The 20585-nt window shown below is 44.4% G+C and overlaps 1 protein-coding gene and 1 long non-coding RNA gene across 5 annotated transcripts; both read right to left on the bottom strand.

The window, feature by feature from the left end:
• Positions 1-2782: 2782 nt before the first annotated feature.
• LOC118366002 (uncharacterized) lies at positions 2783-3593 on the bottom strand. The gene is made up of 3 exons (XR_008088893.1): positions 3263-3593; positions 3021-3135; positions 2783-2918 (listed from the first exon to the last, which is right to left on the bottom strand). It is a non-coding gene; the product is annotated as an uncharacterized LOC118366002 (long non-coding RNA).
• Positions 3594-10272: 6679 nt separating this feature from the next.
• Positions 10273-18381, bottom strand: LOC118366261 (caprin-2-like). 4 transcript variants are annotated; one of them, XM_035748795.2, is made up of 21 exons: positions 18178-18380; positions 17187-17436; positions 17014-17076; positions 16824-16910; positions 15994-16229; positions 15765-15847; positions 15476-15616; positions 15320-15360; positions 14950-15183; positions 14778-14816; positions 14557-14703; positions 14244-14346; positions 14117-14169; positions 13866-13994; positions 13639-13752; positions 13381-13533; positions 13089-13242; positions 12212-12388; positions 11896-11936; positions 11710-11776; positions 10273-11613 (listed from the first exon to the last, which is right to left on the bottom strand). In XM_035748795.2, the coding sequence occupies exons 2-21, from the start codon at positions 17421-17423 to the stop codon at positions 11033-11035; spliced, it is 2880 nt and encodes a 959-aa protein (XP_035604688.2). In that variant the 5' UTR covers positions 17424-17436; positions 18178-18380; the 3' UTR covers positions 10273-11032. The 4 variants fall into 4 exon arrangements, with proteins under 4 accessions (XP_035604688.2, XP_035604690.2, XP_035604689.2 ...); XM_035748797.2 differs by having other exon boundaries at positions 12275-12388; XM_035748796.2 differs by having other exon boundaries at positions 14262-14346; positions 18178-18379.
• Positions 18382-20585: the final 2204 nt, after the last annotated feature.

Below are 20585 nucleotides of genomic sequence, written 5' to 3'. Positions count from 1 at the left end.
CCAGTATCCCTTCTCTCTTTTCTCTCCAAAACTCTTGAGCGTGCCGTCCTTGGCCAGCTCTACCGCTATCTCTCTCAGAATGACCTTCTTGATCCAAATCAGTCAGGTTTCAAGACTAGTCATTCAACTGAGACCGCTCTTCTCTGTATCACGGAGGCGCTCCGCACTGCTAAAGCTAACTCTCTCTCCTCTGCTCTCATCCTTCTAGACCTATCGGCTGCCTTCGATACTGTGAACCATCAGATCCTCCTCTCCACCCTCTCCGAGTTGGGCATCTCCGGCGCGGCCCACGCTTGATTGCGTCCTACCTGACAGGTCGCTCCTACCAGGTGGCGTGGCGAGAATCTGTCTCCTCACCACGCGCTCTCACCACTGGTGTCCCCAGGGCTCTGTTCTAGGCCCTCTCTTATTCTCGCTATACACCAAGTCACTTGGCTCTGTCATAACCTCACATGGTCTCTCCTATCATTGCTATGCAGACGACACACAATTAATCTTCTCCTTTCCCCTTCTGATGACCAGGTGGCGAATCGCATCTCTGCATGTCTGGCAGACATATCAGTGTGGATGATGGATCACCACCTCAAGCTGAACCTCAGCAAGACGGAGCTCCTCTTCCTCCCGGGAAGGACTGCCCGTTCCATGATCTCGCCATCACGGTTGACAACTCCATTGTGTCCTCCTCCCAGAGCGCTAAGAACCTTGGCGTGATCCTGGACAACACCCTGTCGTTCTCAACTAACATCAAGGCGGTGTCCCGTTCCTGTAGGTTCATGCTCTACATCATCCGCAGAGTACGACCCTGCCTCACACAGGAAGCGGCGCAGGTCCTAATCCAGGCACTTGTCATCTCCCGTCTTGATTACTGCAACTCGCTGTTGGCTGGGCTCCCTGCCTGTGCCATTAAACCCCTACAACTCATCCAGAACGCCGCAGCCCGTCTGGTGTTCAACCTTCCCAAGTTCTCTCACGTCACCCCGCTCCTCCGCTCTCTCCACTGGCTTCCAGTTGAAGCTCGCATCCGCTACAAGACCATGGTGCTTGCCTACGGAGCTGTGAGGGGAACGGCACCTCAGTACCTCCAGGCTCTGATCAGGCCCTACACCCAAACAAGGGCACTGCGTTCATCCACCTCTGGCCTGCTCGCCTCCCTACCACTGAGGAAGTACAGTTCCCGCTCAGCCCAGTCAAAACTGTTCGCTGCTCTGGCCCCCAATGGTGGAACAAACTCCCTCACGACGCCAGGACAGCGGAGTCAATCACCACCTTCCGGAGACACCTGAAACCCCACCTCTTCAAGGAATACCTAGAATAGGGTAAGTAATCCTTCTCACCCCCCTAAAAAGATTTGGATGCACTATTGTAAAGTGGCTGTTCCACTGGATGTCATAAGGTGTATGCACCAATTTGTAAGTCGCTCTGGATAAGAGCGTCTGCTAAATGACTTAAATGTAAATGTAAATGCAAAAGACCGAAGCGTTGTTTTTCTTCCAAGTTCAGTCATTCTTAGTTTAAGATATTTGTCATTGTAGCATCAAGAGTTTTGTCCTTGTCGCCTCATTTTGAATTTAGCTGTTATTTTTCTGTTATTTCTGTTATCTGTCTGGTGGCCACAGAATGATTTAACCCTGCATAACTGGCTAGATGGTAGACCATTCTTGAGGGGAAGGGGATGCATACTATCCACAGACTGCAGTACCTTGCTGTGGGCTTTGTGTATTAGTCTGCCCATAATGCGTCATTCTCTTTGATGATCCATAAATCCAGGTAGTTTATTTCTCACTCAATCTGCATGGTGAATTGGAGGTATTCAGCGCTCTCGTTTAGTAGAGTTTGGAATTAATTTAGTTCCTGCTGACTTCCTTCCCAGAGCACAAAGACTAAATGTACATAGCTACAAATCAGGTCACCCTCCCAAACGTCACTGCTAAAACTTACTGTAGGTCTGTCTGCTGCCTTTTCGTCGTCACAGCCTAAATGTCAATCACGAAATCGACTTTAGGACATGCTGTCAAAAGGCTGCCTTATGCAATAGGGACGGGAGTAACAACCTAACTTTGACAATATCGTACATAGAGATATTATTTTCACAGTTTTATCAACTGAGCAGATAGCGTTCTTTATCTCCAATATTGAGAGGCATTTCTTTAAAACATGCATCCAATCTCTTAACTAGACCAATCGCATGCTTCAATGTGCTGTGGTTCAGTGCTGTGGCAAGACAGGAAAATGAGGTTACGCACGTGATAAATTACAGGCGCAGATTTCAAAAAGATTGGAGCGCAGAAGAAAAGTTTACGCGCAGACTATATAAAATGGACGAATTAGTTAAATAAAAGTAGTACTTTTCAAAGCGTGAGAAGAGGGTCAAATGCGTGTCACTGCCAATGCGTAGTTGGCTGGTCTGCATTTAGCAAACAATCCTGTGCCCTCAGTCAACACGTAGTTTTCAGCTTTAAAAGTGCTAAGTTCTGTAAACGCAAAATGTGTAGAACAGCATGAGCTATAGAACTGCACATTTATTTTAAGTTTCCCCTGCATCATTCTCTCAGCCTTTATTTAACATTCTATTCTGACATGTAGAGTTCGAGAGAACTTTCCTGACTCAAACACTCATTTCTGCCTGGAGTAAAATTTAATGCAATTTAACGTTGAACTTCCAGTCAATGCTCAGCCCTACTTATAAAGTAGGCCACACTCACTATACTTTTAGTGGGGCCATTTGAGCAAGTAGTACTATAAATGTATTTAGTACAAATAAAGTAAATAGAAAATAACATGGTTAGCCTTCACAAAACATTTTATTAGGATATTTTAGTCCTCAATGGGACTCATCTTTCAAGAGTCCATAAAACACATTAAAATACATTAAAACAGTTGATGACAGCGTGGTCCTTAGGGAACCGATATTTACATGCCTGTAAAACAAGAATTGTGGGGGGGGTTACTATTACACTTTAGCATAACAGCATATAATAGTCATTGTGTTTCTGGTTTTAATGTAGACAACCTGTACGTACCATACACCACGGGTGACCTGCCTGGGAAGTATGCAGGCCATGGAAGAACTGCGACATTGTCACCCTCCAGGAATTGTGTCTAGATCCTTACGACATGGAGCCGTGCATTAGCATGCTGAAACGTGAGGCGATTACAGCGGAAGAATGGGCCTCAGGATTTCCTCACGGTATGTCTGTGCAGGAACACTGTCATCGATTAAATGCAATTGTGTTTGTTGTCCGTAGTTTATGCCTGCCCATACCATAATACCACCGCGACCGTGGGACACTGTTCGCTACGTTGACATCAGCAAACCACTTTCCCACTCTACGCCACACACGTGGTCTGCAGTTGTGAGTCCGGTTGGATGTACTGCCAAACCCCCTAAAACGGCGTTGGAAGCGATGTATGTACACAGGTGTAACTGTTTAATGATGTATGGTTAAGAAATGACACAGCAGCACCTGTGTATTGATAAATGCTGTTTAATGATGTATGGTTAAGAAATGACACAGCAGCACCTGTGTATTGATCATACTGTTTAATGATGTATGGTTAAGAAATGACACAGCAGCACCTGTGTATTGATCATACTGTTTAATGATGTATGGTTAAGAAATGACACAGCAGCACCTGTGTATTGATCATGCTGTTTAATGATGTCTGGTTAAGAAATGACACAGCAGCACCTGTGTAATGATCATGCTGTTTAATCATTTTATTTATATGCCACACCTGTCAGGTGGATGGATTATCATGGGAAATGCTCAATAACAGGGATTTAAGCACATTTGTGACCCAGTGTACATCCATTTAAAATGTCACACAGCCTACATATCAGCATATACACACACCATATCTAAGTCAAATAGGGGTGCAGTATTGTGCAATTAGGTGCTGCTTTATCTGTTTTTAAAAACCAGATTTGCTGCCCACTTCTGAGATGAAACGGAGTTCCTTGCAATGATGGCTCTATATAATACTGTACGTTTTCTTGAATGTGGCATGTCTGGTGGGGTAAGTGTGTGTCAGACCTGTGTGTAAGTTGACTGCAAACCATTTTGAATATAACACTCCCAATTGAAATAATTTTTTTGTGTTTTTTTTTTTTGTGATGCAGTCAATGCCTCCTCTACCTTTAGCCAAGAGAGACTGGCATGCATAGAGCATAGCAAGACATGCCTCTGACCATATAACTGGGCAATAATCAAGATAAGATTCAATTAGATCCTGCAGGACTTGCTTTGTGGAGTGTGGTGTCAAAAAAGAAGAGCATCTATCATCACAGACAGACCTCTCCCCATCTTTACAGCCATTGAATCAATATGTTTTGACCATGACAGTTTACAATCCAAGGTAACACCAAGTAATTTAGTCTCCTCAACAGAAACGTTATTAATGATCAGATTCAATGAGGTCTAGAATTTAGGGAATGATTTGTACCAAATACAATGCTCTTAGATGTTCCAGACTAGTTGATTACTGGTCACCCATTCTAAAACGGACTGAAACGCTTTGTTTAGGGTTGCTGTGGATGTGTAACCTTTTATTTAACTAGGCAAGTCAAGTTGAGCATATAGGGTTGAATCATCAGCGTGCATAGACACACAGGCTTTGTTTAATGCCAGGTCATTAGTAAAAATAGAAGAGTAGAGGGCACACCACACTTAACATGTTTAATAACATCTGAATCCATGATATGGCAGAGGTTGAAAAGCCATACGTCTTTTTTAACACGTGGTCAATAATATCAAAAGGCTGCACTGAAATCTAACAGCACAGCTCCCACAATCCCCCAATTTCGTGACATCCAATTGCGATCGTCTCATCGCTGCAACTCCCCAACAAGGTCGGGAGAGGCGAAGGTCGAGTCATGCTCGCTCTTTAACACCCGCCCTCTTAACCCGTAAGCCAGCCACACCAATGTGTTGGAGGAAACACAGTTCAACTGATGACCAAAGTCAGCCTGCAGGCGCCCGGCCCGCCACAACGAGTACCTAGAGCGCGATGTTTGGCTCCCTGCCTTTGACAAAGTGGGCACTGCCTATCAAAGGGCGGCATCAGCAATCACGTAAAAAGTCCATATGCCACTGGTTAGGAGAAATTGTCATTATTTTGGGGCAGAATTGTGAGGTTTTCTGTGTTTGAGGTGAGTCTTGGTCAGTTTAGCTCAGAATAGGCCGCCCCTGTCAATCTGCAGCCACAGGCGGAGGCCTTGCCAGCCGTGAGGCTACCATCCTCAGGCTACCATCCTGTCAATACCAGGTAGTTTCTCATTTATTGACAATACATTTTCCACCTGACCCAAACTAACTCATTTTAAATGGCACATTTCTTTCAATAGGTATTCCATGCATGAATAGCATGGCTCAGTTTGTTGTTGGAATTTCATGCCTACATTTGCCAATGAAGTAGTAATTATTTAATTGGCACCATCAAAAGGTTGTGAGTTAATTTAGTCTGTCCATAATTTCCTTTAAAGTATTCGGAAGCTTTTTTCCACTATAGGTTATGTCACTTATATTGGCTTCATAATACAATTTATTTTCAGTTTAGTCATTTCTCAATCAGATGTGCAGCCAAACTTATTCATCACTCCTTTTGCCTCGTCCCTCAACCAGACAGCTTTTAAATTCCTCATCGATCCACAGGGCTTTAAGTTCTGTCCGCTTCTTATGACAGCACCCCTGTGCGTTCAAGTGTACATCACATTAGGAAGATGTTCTTTCCATGACAGACTGACCAGATGAATCCAGGTGAAAGCTATAATCCCTGGTTGATGTCACCTGTTAAATCCACTTATATCCGTGTAGATGCAGGGGAGGAAACAGGTTAAAGGAGGATTTCTAAGCCTTGATACATGGATTGTGTATGTGTGCCGTTCAGAGGGTGAATGATTTAAGAGCCTTTGTATGGGGAATGGTAGGTTCCAGGCACACCGGTTTGTGTGTGTGTGAAGAACTGCAACTTTCTGGGATTTTCCATGCTCAACCGTTTCCTGTGTTTCAAGAATGGGTTACCACCCAATGGACATCCAGCCAACTTGACAACTGCTGGAAGCATTGGAGTCAACATGGGCCAAGCATCCAAGTGGAACACTTTAAACACCTTGTAGTCCAAGCCCCGAAAATGTTGAAGCTGTTCTGAGGGCAAAAGGGGTGAAACTCAATATTAGTAATGTCTCCTAATGTTTTGTACTTGACAATAAGGACAATTTTCAAACACAAGTATGAACAAACGCTAGTGTGTAGTTTGAGTCTCAATGGATAGTTGACCCTTAGGGCTGGATCCAAAGCCTGGACAGTGGTTCCTCAGGACCAGGACGGAGGAAGAGAAAGTTACATTAACCCTTGTTCACCTTATCAGATAGTGGCAGAGGAACCATCAGTTTTCCCCTTGGCCATCAGCATAGTATTGACCTTAGTAGACATCTCCACTCCTCCCCATTTTCTGTAGGCTTGGCCCCTGAGGTCCGGGGCCCCAGTAGACCTGCTCCAGGGAAACAATAACTGAACTGGGACACTTCAAATTGGGTATAGATATCCAACAGCTAGGGTCTAATTTACCTGTCTGGCTAGTTTTCCATCTTGCTCAAGCCGATTTTGCAAGGCCGGGTTGGAGGGCTAGCTAGTGTCTGCCAGCCCAGGTTCTGTTACAAACAATATATACATTTTCAATAGGGATATACTTAACAATGGCCACCACAATAATACATTCTACAGTATACAATCTGTAAGACTCTGTTGAACTGGTTTTGTTAGTGGAAAGAGGGCTGATGAATACAGGTGATCACCCTTTATAGCAAAGGCCCACCTCTTTCCAGGTGGTTGTTATAGTTTTTTTGATGGAGGTGTGTGGTGGCCAATAAGGAGCAGGCTACCCTCCAGGGTGTTGCCCGTGTTCCCCTGCTCAGACATTGCTGACGCATGCCAGATCTTACAACGCCCGCATAGGTATTTTTCATATCAGCTAACCACATCATATGTTACAGCAATCGGGTGCCTGACGGCATAATTGATGACATGGCATGCAACCAGTGGTTGACGCATGAAACGGGCACGTAGCTCTTGTAGTGGATATTTGAATCAATAATGAGAAGAGTCAAGGTCAATCATCAATCAAGATATTCTCTATATGTATCGATAAGGAGCTGGTCACACCACCAACAATGTGAATGGAGTGAGATCCCACTGAGTGGAGTGAGCTTCTGGGTTATATACCATCTCAAGATACAGTGGGGCAAAAAAAGTATTTAGTCAGCCACCAATTGTGCAAGTTCTCCCACTTAAAAGATGAGGCCTGTAGTTTTCATCATAGGTACACTTCAACTATGACAGACAAAATGAGGGAATACAATCCAGAAAATCACATTGTAGGATTTTTATGAATTTATTTGCAAATTGTGGTGGAAAATAAGTATTTGGTCAATAACAAATGTTTATCTCAATACTTTGTTATATACACTTTGTTGGCAATGACAGAGGTCAAATGTTTTCTGTAAGTCTTTTCTGTAAGTCACAAGGTTTTCACACACGGTTGCTGGTATTTTGGCCCATTCCTCCATGCAGATCTCCTCTAGAGCAGTGATGTTTTGAGGCTGTTGCTGGGCAACACGGACTTTCAACTACCTCCAAAGATTTTCTATGGGGTTGAGATCTGGAGACTGGCTAGGCCACTCCAGGACCTTGAAATGCTTCTTACGAAGCCAGTCCTTCGTTGCCCGGGCAGTGTGTTTGGGATCATTGTCATGCTGAAACACCCAGCCACGTTTCATCTTCAATGCCCTTGCTGATGGTAGGCTTTGTTACTTTGGTCCCAGCTCTCTGCAGGTCATTCACTAGGTTCCCCCGTGTGGTTCTGGGATTTTTGCTCAGCTTTCTTGTGATCATTTTGGGGTGAGATCTTGCGTGGAGTACCAGATCGAGGAAGATTATCAGTGGTCTTGTATGTCTTCCATTTCCTAATAATTGCTCCCACAGTTGATTTCTTCAAACCAAGCTGCTTACCTATTGCAGATTCAGTCTTCCCAGCCTGGTGCAGGTCTACAATTTTGTTTCTGGTGTCCTTTGACAGCTCTTTAGTCTTGGCCATAGTGGAGTTCGGAGTGTGACTGTTTGAGATTGTGGACAGGTGTCTTTTATACTGATAACAAGTTCAAACAGGTGCCATTATTACAGGTAACAGTTTGTAAGTCGCTCTGGATAAGAGCGTCTGCTAAATGACTTAAATGTAAATGTAATGTAAATGTAACAAGTGGAGGACAGAGGAGCCTCTTAAAGAAGAAGTTACAGGTCTGTGCGAGCCAGAAATCTTGCTTGTTTGTAGGTGACCAAATACTTATTTTCCACCATAATTTGCAAATAAATTCTTTAAAAATCCTATAATGTGATTTTCTGGATTTTCCCCCCCCTCATTTGGTCTGTCATAGTTGAAGTGTATCTATGATGAAAACTACAGGCCTCTCATCTTTTTAAGTGGGAGAACTTGCACAATTGGTGGCTGACTAAATCCTTTTTTCCCCCACTGTAGGTGCAACCTCAGTGCCAAACACCAACCCCACACATCCTGTGCCAGGACTTGGCCTCCAGTATAAAGAACTTGTTGTTTTGTTCAGTACTAAGAACACAAAAGGACATATTTCGTGACTTAGTCTCCACCTTGCTAAAAAAAGAAACCAGGGGAGAGGATCATCTCCCCCAAGGCCCAAGGAGAGACTGACGCACAGACATTGTGGAGACAAGTGATTGGTTCCCCATTACTCACACCATCCCTTCACATGGTTTATATTAGATACATATTCACCTATGGAAACAATGTTCCCTTCTGACCTCCTTTGTCATATTCTCTTTCTGATATTCTGTATAGCAACAGGGACATGTGACTGAGGCCCATATGAGGAAGTGCAGCTGCCAACACCAGAATCCGAAGGGAGACATTCTAATAACGAGATCAACAGTTCAATTATATAAGCATATTCTGCAGATCAGACATGTTACTTAACTAATTCTCTGCTTAGACTTTACTGACGACTGGCAGATTTTTCAATCCCTGGATAGGTATTTTATGTATCAGCATGCCACATTTTGGGCACGTTCCTCTGCCCAGATGTTGCTGACGCATGCCAGATCTTACAACACTTGGATAGGTATTTTACGTATCAGCAAACCACGTTACAGCAATCTGGCCGTCGATGGCACAGTCGATGACGTGGCGCGCAACCATTGTTTGATGCATGCAACCTTTAAGCAGGGGAACGCCACCTATATGTTATGCAGCGTTTCTAACCAAGTGGGAAGGCGGTAACTACCAGTTGGATGCATTCATGTGCTTTGAACTCGTTGAGAAACACCGATTGGCTAATGGCAAACCATAAACTAAAAGTACAGTGATCATGCTAGTGAACAAATTTGTTAATTGCATTTTGTTTTATATTTAACTGCCAAAAATGTTAGAGGTAATTTCCTTAGTCTGGAATGCATCTTCGTCTGAGCAGGGAAACAGATGCATTATTCTCAAGTAGAAATGTGTTAATGTCACATTCATACCCTATAAAATGTGATTTACTATTAAATACAATGTAATGTACTCAACACCATAAATGCACTGAAAGACAGATGATCCATTAACCAGATACTCAAAGTGGCCGCTCTAACAGAAAGAAGTGTCATAAAGGGAAGGCAGTTGAGAGGCGGCAAGATCACGTGGGACCAGTCTAGCCAATGAGAGGGCAGATGTGTGTGAACAGGCACACTCCACATTTGACACTCATTGACCGCCATACAATAACTTGTTGCTTGGTGATAACATTTTTAGAAATTCATGTTGCAGAAGACAGATTTTGGGACCAGTTGTCTTGGTCACTTGGCCTCTTTCTGCTGTACTGAAAGAGGGTTGGGATATGCTAGTGACGTTACACACGTGCGGTATTTCTTACCATTTGCTAGTATCCTTTAGTCACTAGCCTAAGATTTGACATTTGAGTGTAATTATACCTGTAGAAATAGACAACTACTCAGACAGTAATACATTCACTGTGATCCGTAGGCTGAGATGCTAATGTGAAGTGACATTTCACAAACCATACAGAGATGACATATCCTTTGGAAAAACTAATACTCTCCTTTCCGCATGGACTGTACATTAAGATGCAGAACTGTACAGCATCTAAAATGCATTTATAGTGAGATACAATGCCATAGCCTACTGCTAACTAAATGGATGGACCAACAAGTGAACAGGTAGTGCCACGCAAAAACACAAGGCAACTTAAACTGCTGAAACATTGTTTTATTCAGGCACATAAGGATCACATCTCCATAGACAATATGGCCTTTAGTGTTCAGAATCAGACCCCCCGAAACATTTTACCCCGATCACCCCACACAGCAAGGCAGCACGGAATGCATTTAAAGTGCTTAGCATTGTCAAGTACAGTCCATTATAATTCATATTTCACCAACCATACATTAGCCATTCAATGAATTTACCCAGTCATTCAGAAACAAACAAAGAAAACAATTCATAACTTTTCATTTAAGGTCTTAGAGACCTGACACATATTAACTAAAGCGGACCTGCTACTAGAACTAAAATTGTGACACCGAATACAGCAGCAGCAGTGTATAGTAGAGGCAGCTTTCTGAGTTAATGTGTAACAACTATTCACAATCTAACAGTTTGTCAGAAAATGGAGTGTCGGTCTCTAAGCACCACAACCAAAAACCACATTTATGGGAAAATGCTCACATTATGGGTCATGAAAGGTCAAACCAGGAATTATTCCCCTCAACCCCTTAGTGACCCAGAAGTTAGTGGTTGCAATTTATAGGGTAAACAAAAAGGTGATCCTGAAAGGTTTGAACATTGAACACACCCCATACACTCTAGGACTGGGGTAGGCAATGAACCCAGCACTGGGTGGATATGCAGTCTGCCACATGAAATGGAAAACGTCAGTTTCTCCTTTTAAGTGCAAAGCAATAGTCTCTCCTCCACCTGTATCCTCCATGTTGGCTCAAGACGCCACAATAGCTCAGTCCTGGTAGAGCAGGAAGCCAGAGAATGTGCTGTACTTCCAGCTGCTGCCATAGATGGATCCGCGGTGCAGCCGCAGCCACACCTGGTCTCCCTGGTACAGCTGCAGGATGGAGTGGTTGCTGGCCGTCTCGTGGTCCGGAGCCCCGTCGTTGGCATACGCAGACACCATCACCTCGTCGTTGCGCATCAGGTTGACGTAGAGCGGCACGTTGACCGCCAGCTTGAGGATGTGGAAGAGGAAGACGTAGGTGCCGTTGGCTGGGCAGATGAAACGACCCACGTTGGTGTTGAACATCTCCCCCAGGTTGCTGTGGAGCTGGTCGAAGGTGATGGGCTGGTCCAGGGTGCCCGGGGTGTAGTTGGCTGTGCGGGCTGCTGTGAAGGCCACGCGGAGGGGCTGGGGATGCTGGGGGAGCGGGTACATGGGTACGTGCATCAGGGTGTGGGGGGCATGAGGGGTCACCTGGGGGGTGAGGTCCATGCCAACACCCTGCAGCGAGTCGCCGTGGGCGGAGTCCACCAGGGAGTAGTTGCCCTCCCGGTCTGGGCTGCTCACCTGGGAGGAGTCACTCCAACCTGTTGCGGAGGACCAATCAAAAGCCAGTTAACTAAGCTCCAAAATACCCAACCAATCAGATTTTGTATCAAGCCTGAAGAATGATGTGAACTTACCACTATTATTGTGCCTTTGTCCTGCATTGCCTCCACCACGCCTGTAGCTGTGCTGGTAGCCAGTGTCCTAATGGTGAAGAACACACCATTACACAAATCAAAACCTCAACATATCACTTCAGCAATCTATACTAATGTACATACAATATCAGATTGTGCGCACAGAGTCGGGAAGCAGTGTCTTACCCGAGCGCCGTACAGGTGAGCCTGGGGGATGAAGCTTCCTCCTGGGGAGAACAGACCAACCAGAAACCCATCAAACCCAAGGGGAAGGGGACATATACAAATTGGGTTGTGAAGGCTAACTCAAAACCTCGTAATTTTAAGAGAAGGTCATGTGGAAACTGTTGTGAGGCAAGGGAACAGAGTTTACTTGATCCAATCCATTAAGGTTTAGAAGCTCAATCTGAATCAGTAGCAGACATGCATACGCAGAAGATAGGATAGAGTGAAAGGATGAAAGACGGGATTGAGGGATGGGAGAAGACAAGAGGATAAATACCTCTGTGCCCACCAGGAGAGCGAAAGTAGGAGTGTGCCAGCCCCTTGCCACCACGTGCAATACCTCTAACAGATCCTCTGTAGTATGATTGGTCAGAACGGCCCATGGTGCCACCTGATTGGCTAGGGGACAGGAAGATCTGCCCACCACCACCCACCAGACATTCCGACTGGTTCACTGCCCAAGGGAGAGAAATAAGAGTAGACTTGGTCATATTCATTAAGAAGAAAACAGACAAACAAGGGGTGTATTCATTACGTCTTGGAAACCGTTTACCCAACAAAGTCCAATAGAAACATATTTCACGCGTATTGAATACACCCCTGGTCTTTTTATTTATCCGTTATTTTACCAGGTAAGTTGGCTGATAATGCATTCTCATTTACAGCAACGACCTGGGGAATAGGTACAGGGGAGAGGGATGAATGAGCCAATTGTAACCTGGGGATTATTAGGTGACCATGATGGTTTGAGGGCCAGATCAGGAATTTAGCCAAGACACCGGGGTTAACACCCCAACTCTTACGATAAGTGCCATGGGATCTTTAATGACCTCAGTCAGGACACCCGTTTAACGTCCCATCCGAAAGACGGCGGCACCCTACACAGGACAGTGTTCCCAATCACTGCCCTGGGGTATTGGGATATTTTTTTTAGACCAGAGGAAAGAGTGCCTCCTACTGGCCCTCCAACACCACTTCCAGCAGCATCTGGTCTCCCATCCAGGAATTGACCAGGACCAACCCAGCTTAGCTTCAGAAGCAAGCCAGCAGTGGTATGCAGGGTGGTATGCTGCTGACTTGCCCAATAAAGGAATTTGAGTTTTCCGTTACAAAACGTTTGATTCCCTGCCCTAATGAACACAACTCTGGCATACCCGACTGTAGGTGTTCGTCCTCCAGGGGAGCAAAATCCGGTGGGGTCTGGGTGCTGGTGGTGACATAGCACAGGTCGTTGCCGGAGTCCGAATAGGGGATAATATCAGATTTAAAGTCTCCAGTCGGAAGTAAGGGGGCATTCACCTTGAATACCTTCAGAGACAAAACAGACCCAAGACTCATACTAAAATGTCCCTCAAAGACTACCTGGGAGTGTATTTTATGGGTATTCAGACTAAAGCCTGTTGCCCATTCTATGACCACGTTAAAAGTATGGTAGGGTAGACTTACTGAATGCATGGTCTGGAAGGGAACAGAGGGGGCCATGCTGAGTGTACGTCTGCTGGGAGGGGTAGAAAACGGCTGCCCCTGGGTGGGGGTTGGGGTGCAAGGAGGCACTACCCCGTTACAGGGGGATTGCTTCCCAGATTCAGAGATGGGAGTCTGGGTACAGATAGGGAACACTGTCAAGGGAGACTTAAACAAAATCAGAATAGTAAGCACTTTAGACTTGCTGATCCTACATGTTAAAGGAATGAGTTGTTTTACCCGAGCAGAGGTCTTCTCGTCCAGGGTGATGGAGGACTCCCTACGGTAGAAGGGAGGAGGAGCTGTAGGAGAGGGGCAGGCAGTCTCACTCTCAGACAGCAGCAGAAATGGATCCTGGAGAGGACAACCATTGCGCTTTATAAAAGGCTTCATAACAATTGTGGATCTCAAAGAAGAAAATGGCATTGTTTTAATGAGTCTCATTTAACAGATAGGAGAGTTCTTACAATGGCTATGACATGAGCCAGGTCCTCTGTAGTCAGGTCCAGGTCACAGCTCTCTAGACAACCCCCGTCTCCATTGGTCATATTGGGTTCGTCATCAACAGGGAGGAGTTTAGAAGGCAATGGAGTGGACTGAGGACAAAAATATTAATTTTAAAATACTTACTCCAACAGTCAAAAGCTTAAATAACTGAGCCCTGGTCAAACTTTGTGCACTGGAATAGGGTGCCATTTCACACTTCTCCAGATCTTACATGCAGTGTTTTAGGGAGAAGGTCCACTGGGCTTCTCCTTGACTCTCTCTGTACTGTTGAGATTAAGAGATAAAACATATGTTAACTGTTCACTGTTCTGCTAGAAGACAGCCACTTAAATACCAACTTTGTTGTGGTAGGCTACCGAGTGGAGAGGGGGATCCAGAGGCTTGCCGGCCCAGTCTAGGATGGCCGTTAGTGGATGATCCTTCTCCATCCAGAAGAGAATCCTGGAGACAGGGGATTAATCCAGCATTATTATTATTATTATTTATTAGACACCCAAAAAAACAGACTTAAACATTGAGGGACTACATGGACTTAACCAATAAGGAACTTTTATTTTTCGCGCAGTGCCCTGTGTTAAACCCGACCCAGGTGGAACATTGGAAATGACCCATGACTTTTCACCTGGAAGTGATTTTTGAGCAGTACTGTACCTGCATGAAGCTGAAGGAGCCTCTGATCTTGGTCATCAGGTCCTCCAGCTGCTGCTTGCGCAGGATGGGGTCCTTGGGCAGGATGGGGTCCTTGGGCAAGGAAGACTGGGAGTTGAACACCTCCACAGGGGTGTCCACACGAAGTGCCTGATGGAAATTATAATGTGATGGAGTGGTATGGACAGGTCCATCAAACCTAAGAGATTCAAGAGTCTACTCACAGCTGTGGCGTCTCGCTCCCTTTTAGACTTCGCTCTTCTCTGGGGAAACAGAGTCATTGAGTTGTATGATTGATCTGAACTAAGATCAGCTAGCCCAATGTTGCCCATTATTAGATGTCACAACTAGTCTCATGTTCCAACTGCCCTGAGAGTTAAGGTATAAGAATCTCACCTGTTTGGGTTCAGCATTTTCTTTCTTGGTAGTAACCGGCACTTTGGAGATGAACACAGCCGCCCCTCTCCATGGTTTCTGGACTACAGGCTGAGTGGAGTCAGACTCCATATCCCACGAGTCCGGTGGCTCCTGTTCCTTCATGGCCTGGAACTCAGCCTTCCAGTTCGGAGTAACGGGAGTGTCTCGACACCCATTGGGGTCTGTGTCAGGCAGGTAGTGTCTGTTAAGAAACTGGCATCACCCACAGACTATCAGCACAACAGTACGATATCCACAGTGCATTCAGCTAAATAGCTTAAGGAGAACGCTGGTTGAACGTTGAAAAAATAGTGGCACACAACTCGCAGGAAATGTTAGAGGTTCTTACCTCTCTGCTAGGCACGTCTTTTTTGTTTGACATCATTAGGGCTGCAAGGCAAAATAACACCCAGCTAAATGACAAAATGTTGTATACATTCATTCTTCTATACCCAGTCTGATAAGTGGCTTTTCAATAAGAATTTTTGCACTGTTGTAGACTTACTAGAGAGGCTGGCTGTTTCAGACACAGTCTTCTTGGTCATGGGATCCTCCACTTCCTTGGGACTCTTGCTCGGAGGCGGCGGTACACAATCAAAGTACCCACAATCCATCAGCTTCGCCAACTTAGCCTTCAGGACCTTGTCTGGAAACATGTGAAGGCATGCATTTTAAACACGGCAGCTAAAGTAGTTCAGCAAATGGCAGATAAAGTTGAGGATACAGGTTATAGTAAATGGAGTATCTGTGCAGGTGTGTAAAAAAGGTACAGGACAGGTAGTGTTTAAACTCACAGGTGGTTCCAGCTACAGCTTTATTATTCCCCTCCAGCAGGTCCAGGTAGACCAGGGCTGCGCTCTCCATCTGCTCCTCCAAACTGGGACACAGTAGAAGGGGATCAGACTAGTCTTCTATCAACACAGTCGTGTGAGAGTGCGTTTCATAGTAACTTATGCTGTTGTTCCTCAAGTCCAACAGAATGTGTGTGTGGGGTGTGTGGTGCGCACATCTCTTCCCCAGTACCTCACATTGTTGTCCCTCTTCACCCCCAGTAGTTCAGCGAGCTCAAGCAGGCTTTGTAGCTCTGCAACCTTGAGCTGGGGGTTGCGGGCAGAGAGGAGGTCCTTCCTGATGTGCTCGTGCTGCAGCAGGGTCTGCAGGAGGAACTTAACCTGCAGCACTACACACAGCCTCCTCTTCTCTACCTCCTGCTTGGCCATCTGCTCCTTCCTCAACGCCTTCTTCTGGGCTTTTAGCAGCTAAAGGGGGATGGTTAGATGGATTCTATGAACCAATCCCCAAAAAACTCCCACACCTAGGCCTGATCAACAGTCCTAGGCCAATCGACAGGCTGTTGTAGATTTCAAAAGTCTGGATGGGTGCAAGATGAAGTTCATTATGTTGTCTTGCAAAATTACAAGATGATTCATCATGAATCTGGACCAAAAAAAAAAAAAAAAAAAAAAGTGATCTGTTGACCAGATAATAGTTCTACATTACTGACACTATCTGACCATGCACTTAGAAGCAGGGAAAGTCAAAACTAACCACGAAAGAAATCAAGGCATTCAAGCAGCCGAATGGAACAGCAGTGTTCTAACTCCCAACTCAGCTCTGCAATGGGCTGTAGCCTCCAGTATACAATCCATTGACGAGGCTGGACTCCAATCCAATACGTCATACCCTTATCGACCTATTCTCAGACGCTTGAAATGAACGGAGAAGCGCTATTCAGACTACGCATAAGAAATGACACCCGGTCTACCAAAAAGAATGCATGCGGAGCTGCTCTGCCCACCCCCAATCATACACACAGCAGCACTATGATAAGATTGGCTAACAGAGATCCTTACTTCCTGTGTTAGGCTCCCCAGGGTCTTGTGCAGCTCCTGGGCAAACTGCAGGTTGTGGATCACTTCGTCATACTTCTCCACTGCATCCTGACACACATTGAAAGAGTTCAAAAGACAAGGCAACATCTCAATCGTCTGGTTGAAAGAAGTGTACTGCTTTTATTACCACAGTTGGAAATCCTGTTCTTACTATCTGGTCTTGATTGAGTGAATCCCCATGTTTCAAACGCTTCCTGTAGTCTTCCAATTTAATCTGTGGATACAAACACTTACGGTAACACGCAGGAAACACTGAAAGGAACGGTAACTTCTCTTACTCAAACACCCACCAAACCTCTAATCTTGTCAAGTCCTCCATCCTACCTTCTTTTTCTCCAGGTTGCGGATCTTGTGCTTGAGGCAGATGAGGCCGTCCTCGATGTAACTCTCGTAGCCCTGGTAGTTGGGGATGGAGGTTCCCAGTGCTAGCTGGAGAGGACTCAGCCCACCGTGGGAGCCCATCTTGGGGCTACCTGTCTTTGGGCTCCCCTGCCTCCCCCTCTCGGAGCACTCAGGTGAAGGAGACGCATCCCGGGCTGGGGATGGAGACAGCTGCACCATGTTCAAATCCTCGCTGGCGGGGGTTCAAGACAGAACAGGTAATGGTCGTGACTGGTGTCCATAGGATGAAAATGTTGGCCATGAAATGTGTTGCTTTAATGGGCCAATTTAATTCCTAGCAGAAAGGATGTCTCCCCCCACTATGAGTTTCCATAAATGTGCGAATGTTCTAGTAACGCGCTAGCCTCTGGGTGATTGCCAAACCCGTGATAGTGCATTTTTGGCCATTGCACAATCGGTGTGATTACGTACGGTGTTGATGGATTTTATTAATTAGAGAAACAGCAGATAGAAATCACATAGCACGCGACGACGTTAAACAAATCATTAAAATAATTGTTATTATTTGTAATTATTCCCAAACACATACCCAATGTGTGCGAATTTAGTGTCGCCGAAAGGATTCATCTCATGCTTAAAGTTGTGCATTTTTTTAAACGTTGTTTGGGAATCAGGCGTGGATGTTCATTATGTAATCTTAAACGCTTCCATCTTAATCAGTATCACATTCTTCAGACCCGCCGTGCCCGTATCTCTTCTTCAAATGCCTACTCTCTTTATAGAGCACAGACGCCCCAAACACATCCCAAACCAAAATTATAAGAACGAACAGCAACTCGAATACTGCATTTCTTAACCATTCATTATACAACAAGTATGGAGTTCTTGAAAAATGTGTAAACATAAATTGAAAACCCGTGTCGTCATTCTTGACAAAAAAACAAGTGCCACGTTTAGAAAACAGCTGACTAACCTCGTGGCTGGTTGTGTGTGTTGAAAATGCTGTTGCTGCAAATCCCGACGCTTGCTATTCAAACACCAAATAAAGTACTGGTAGCCCTCTCTAACCCGTCCAAACAGTGATGTTAGTTTACAGAGGGAAACGAGTGCGAACTCATACCTTTATATAGGCCTACCTTTCTACGCCCAAACATTGAGAGAGTTCGATTAAACCTAATTGCACCGGGCTATGGCCCGTGACTTAAATTGGCAAAAGCGGGGAGGGAGGAGCGACCTTCTCAAATCGATCAGTAATCTGTGCCGCTCGGTCTTGTTGTCAAGAAGGCAGCATACATAGTTCAGAAACATAAATATATTTTCCATAAAATATATGTTAGAATTTTCAAATTTGTTTTATGTGGAAAGGCAGATAAAGCCTTTTTTATCAAACGCGTTTATGCAACAACAACAAAATAAACTACTTTTGCATGTGAAAACAGAATCATGCTCATTAAGCCTTCTCCATCTGCTTAACCTACATCACTTTTATTTTGAGGCCACTTCGCTGTCGGCCAAAATGGGGGACCTGGCTCATGCCTGGGAGGTAGTCTCGTTCCAAAACGTAAACGAACAAACTCGGTTGCAGGGCATTAATCGAATTCCCACATTTGGACTGCTGGGGCACAGAAAATCGACGTGACGTCAAATAGCACCTGCTTTGCAAGCGCATCCACCTCCAATCCCAATTTAGGGCTGGGCGGTAAATCGTATAAACTGTATATTTTTAATTTACTATGTACCTAGTAGGCGACACCGGTAATTCATCCACGGACCGGTTTGGGTTTTTATAATGTTAATGTTTAGTTTGTTAAATGTCAAAATTGAGTAATGGAAGTAAAACAATTAACATATTTTTTATTTCACCTTTATTTAACCAGTTAGGCCAGTTGAGAACAAGTTCTCATTTACAACTGCGACCTGGCCAAGATAAAGCAAAGCAGTGCAACACAAACAACAACACAGAGTTACACATGGAGTAAACAAACATACAGTCAATAACACAATAGAGAAATCTATATACAGTGTGTGCAAATGAGGTAAGATAAGGGAGTTAAGGCAATAAATAGGCCATAGTGGCGAAATAATTACAATATAGCCATTAAATGCTAGAGTGATAGATGTGCAGAAGATGAATGTGCAAGTAGAGATACTAGGGTGCAAAGGAGAATTAAAAAAATAACAGTATGCGGATGAGGTAGTTGGATGGGCTATTTACAGATGGGCTATATACAGGTGCAGTGATCTGTGAGCTGCTCTGACAGCTGGTGCTTACTAGTTAGAGAGGGAGATATGAGTCTCCAGCTTCAGTGATTTTTGCAGTTCGTTCCAGTCATTGGCAGCAGAGAACTGGAAGGAAAGGCGGCCAAAGGAGCATTTGGCTTTGGGGACGACCAGTGAAATATACCTGCTGGAGGGCGTGCTACGGGTGGGTGCTGCTATGGTGACCAGTGAGCTGAGATAAGACGGGGCTTTACCTAGCAAAGACATATAGATGAAAACATAGAACTTACTAGCACAGCCAAAGAAACCTTATAGTCTATAACTCAGTGTTGGGACCATATACATTAAAGGGACAGCTTCTGAAGCGGGAGAAAAGGCGTAGAAATCGGTTCAAAATAAGAACTGCCATTGAATCAATAAAAAATACATTGTCACAGAGGAAAATCAAAAAAAATAACTGATTTTTTTTTACTAAATAGAGGCATATAAAGACAAAAGAAACATAAGTGTGTAAATAACACGAGTGCATGAAATGAAGAAAATGAAGGACTACAAGGAAATGGTGGAATTGAACAAATAACTTTAGTTCTAATCTAGAGTGAGGCTACAAGAGGATTTTGATTCCTTTGAATAGTTAATTGGATGCTTCAGTCAATTTTGTCCTATTATTTTTGGTTGACGTTTAGAAGAGTATAAAGCAATCAGTTTTAAAGCCAATGTCCTGTAATTGTGAACATTGTTTTCATGTCTTATGAAGTGTTCATACATTGTTCATACATTGCCTTCTGACAGTATTCATCCCCTTGATTGATTCCATATGTTTCAGCCTGAATTCAAAATGGATTACATAAAAATCTCACCCAACACATATTTTTTAAAATTTTAGCAAATTTGTTGAAAATGAAATGCAGACATGTCTATAAGTATTCACAACCCCAAGTCAATACATGTTAGAGTCACCTTTGGTCGTGATTACAGCTGTCTTTCAGGGTAAGCCTAAGAGCTTTTCATACCTGGATTGTACAATATTTGCACAATTTTTTTTTTCAATTCTTCAGGCTCTGTCAAGGTGGTTGTTGATAATGGCTAGACAGCCATTATCAAATCATGCCATGGATTCTCAAGCAAATTTAAGTCAAAACTGTAACTAGGCCACAGGAA

This window comes from Oncorhynchus keta, chromosome 33 (assembly GCF_023373465.1).
Source record: "Oncorhynchus keta strain PuntledgeMale-10-30-2019 chromosome 33, Oket_V2, whole genome shotgun sequence".
In the NCBI taxonomy this organism is placed as follows: Eukaryota; Metazoa; Chordata; class Actinopteri; order Salmoniformes; family Salmonidae; genus Oncorhynchus; species Oncorhynchus keta.
The sequence above is the reverse complement of the archived record's forward strand: the minus strand, read 5'-3'. Positions and strand labels throughout refer to the sequence as shown.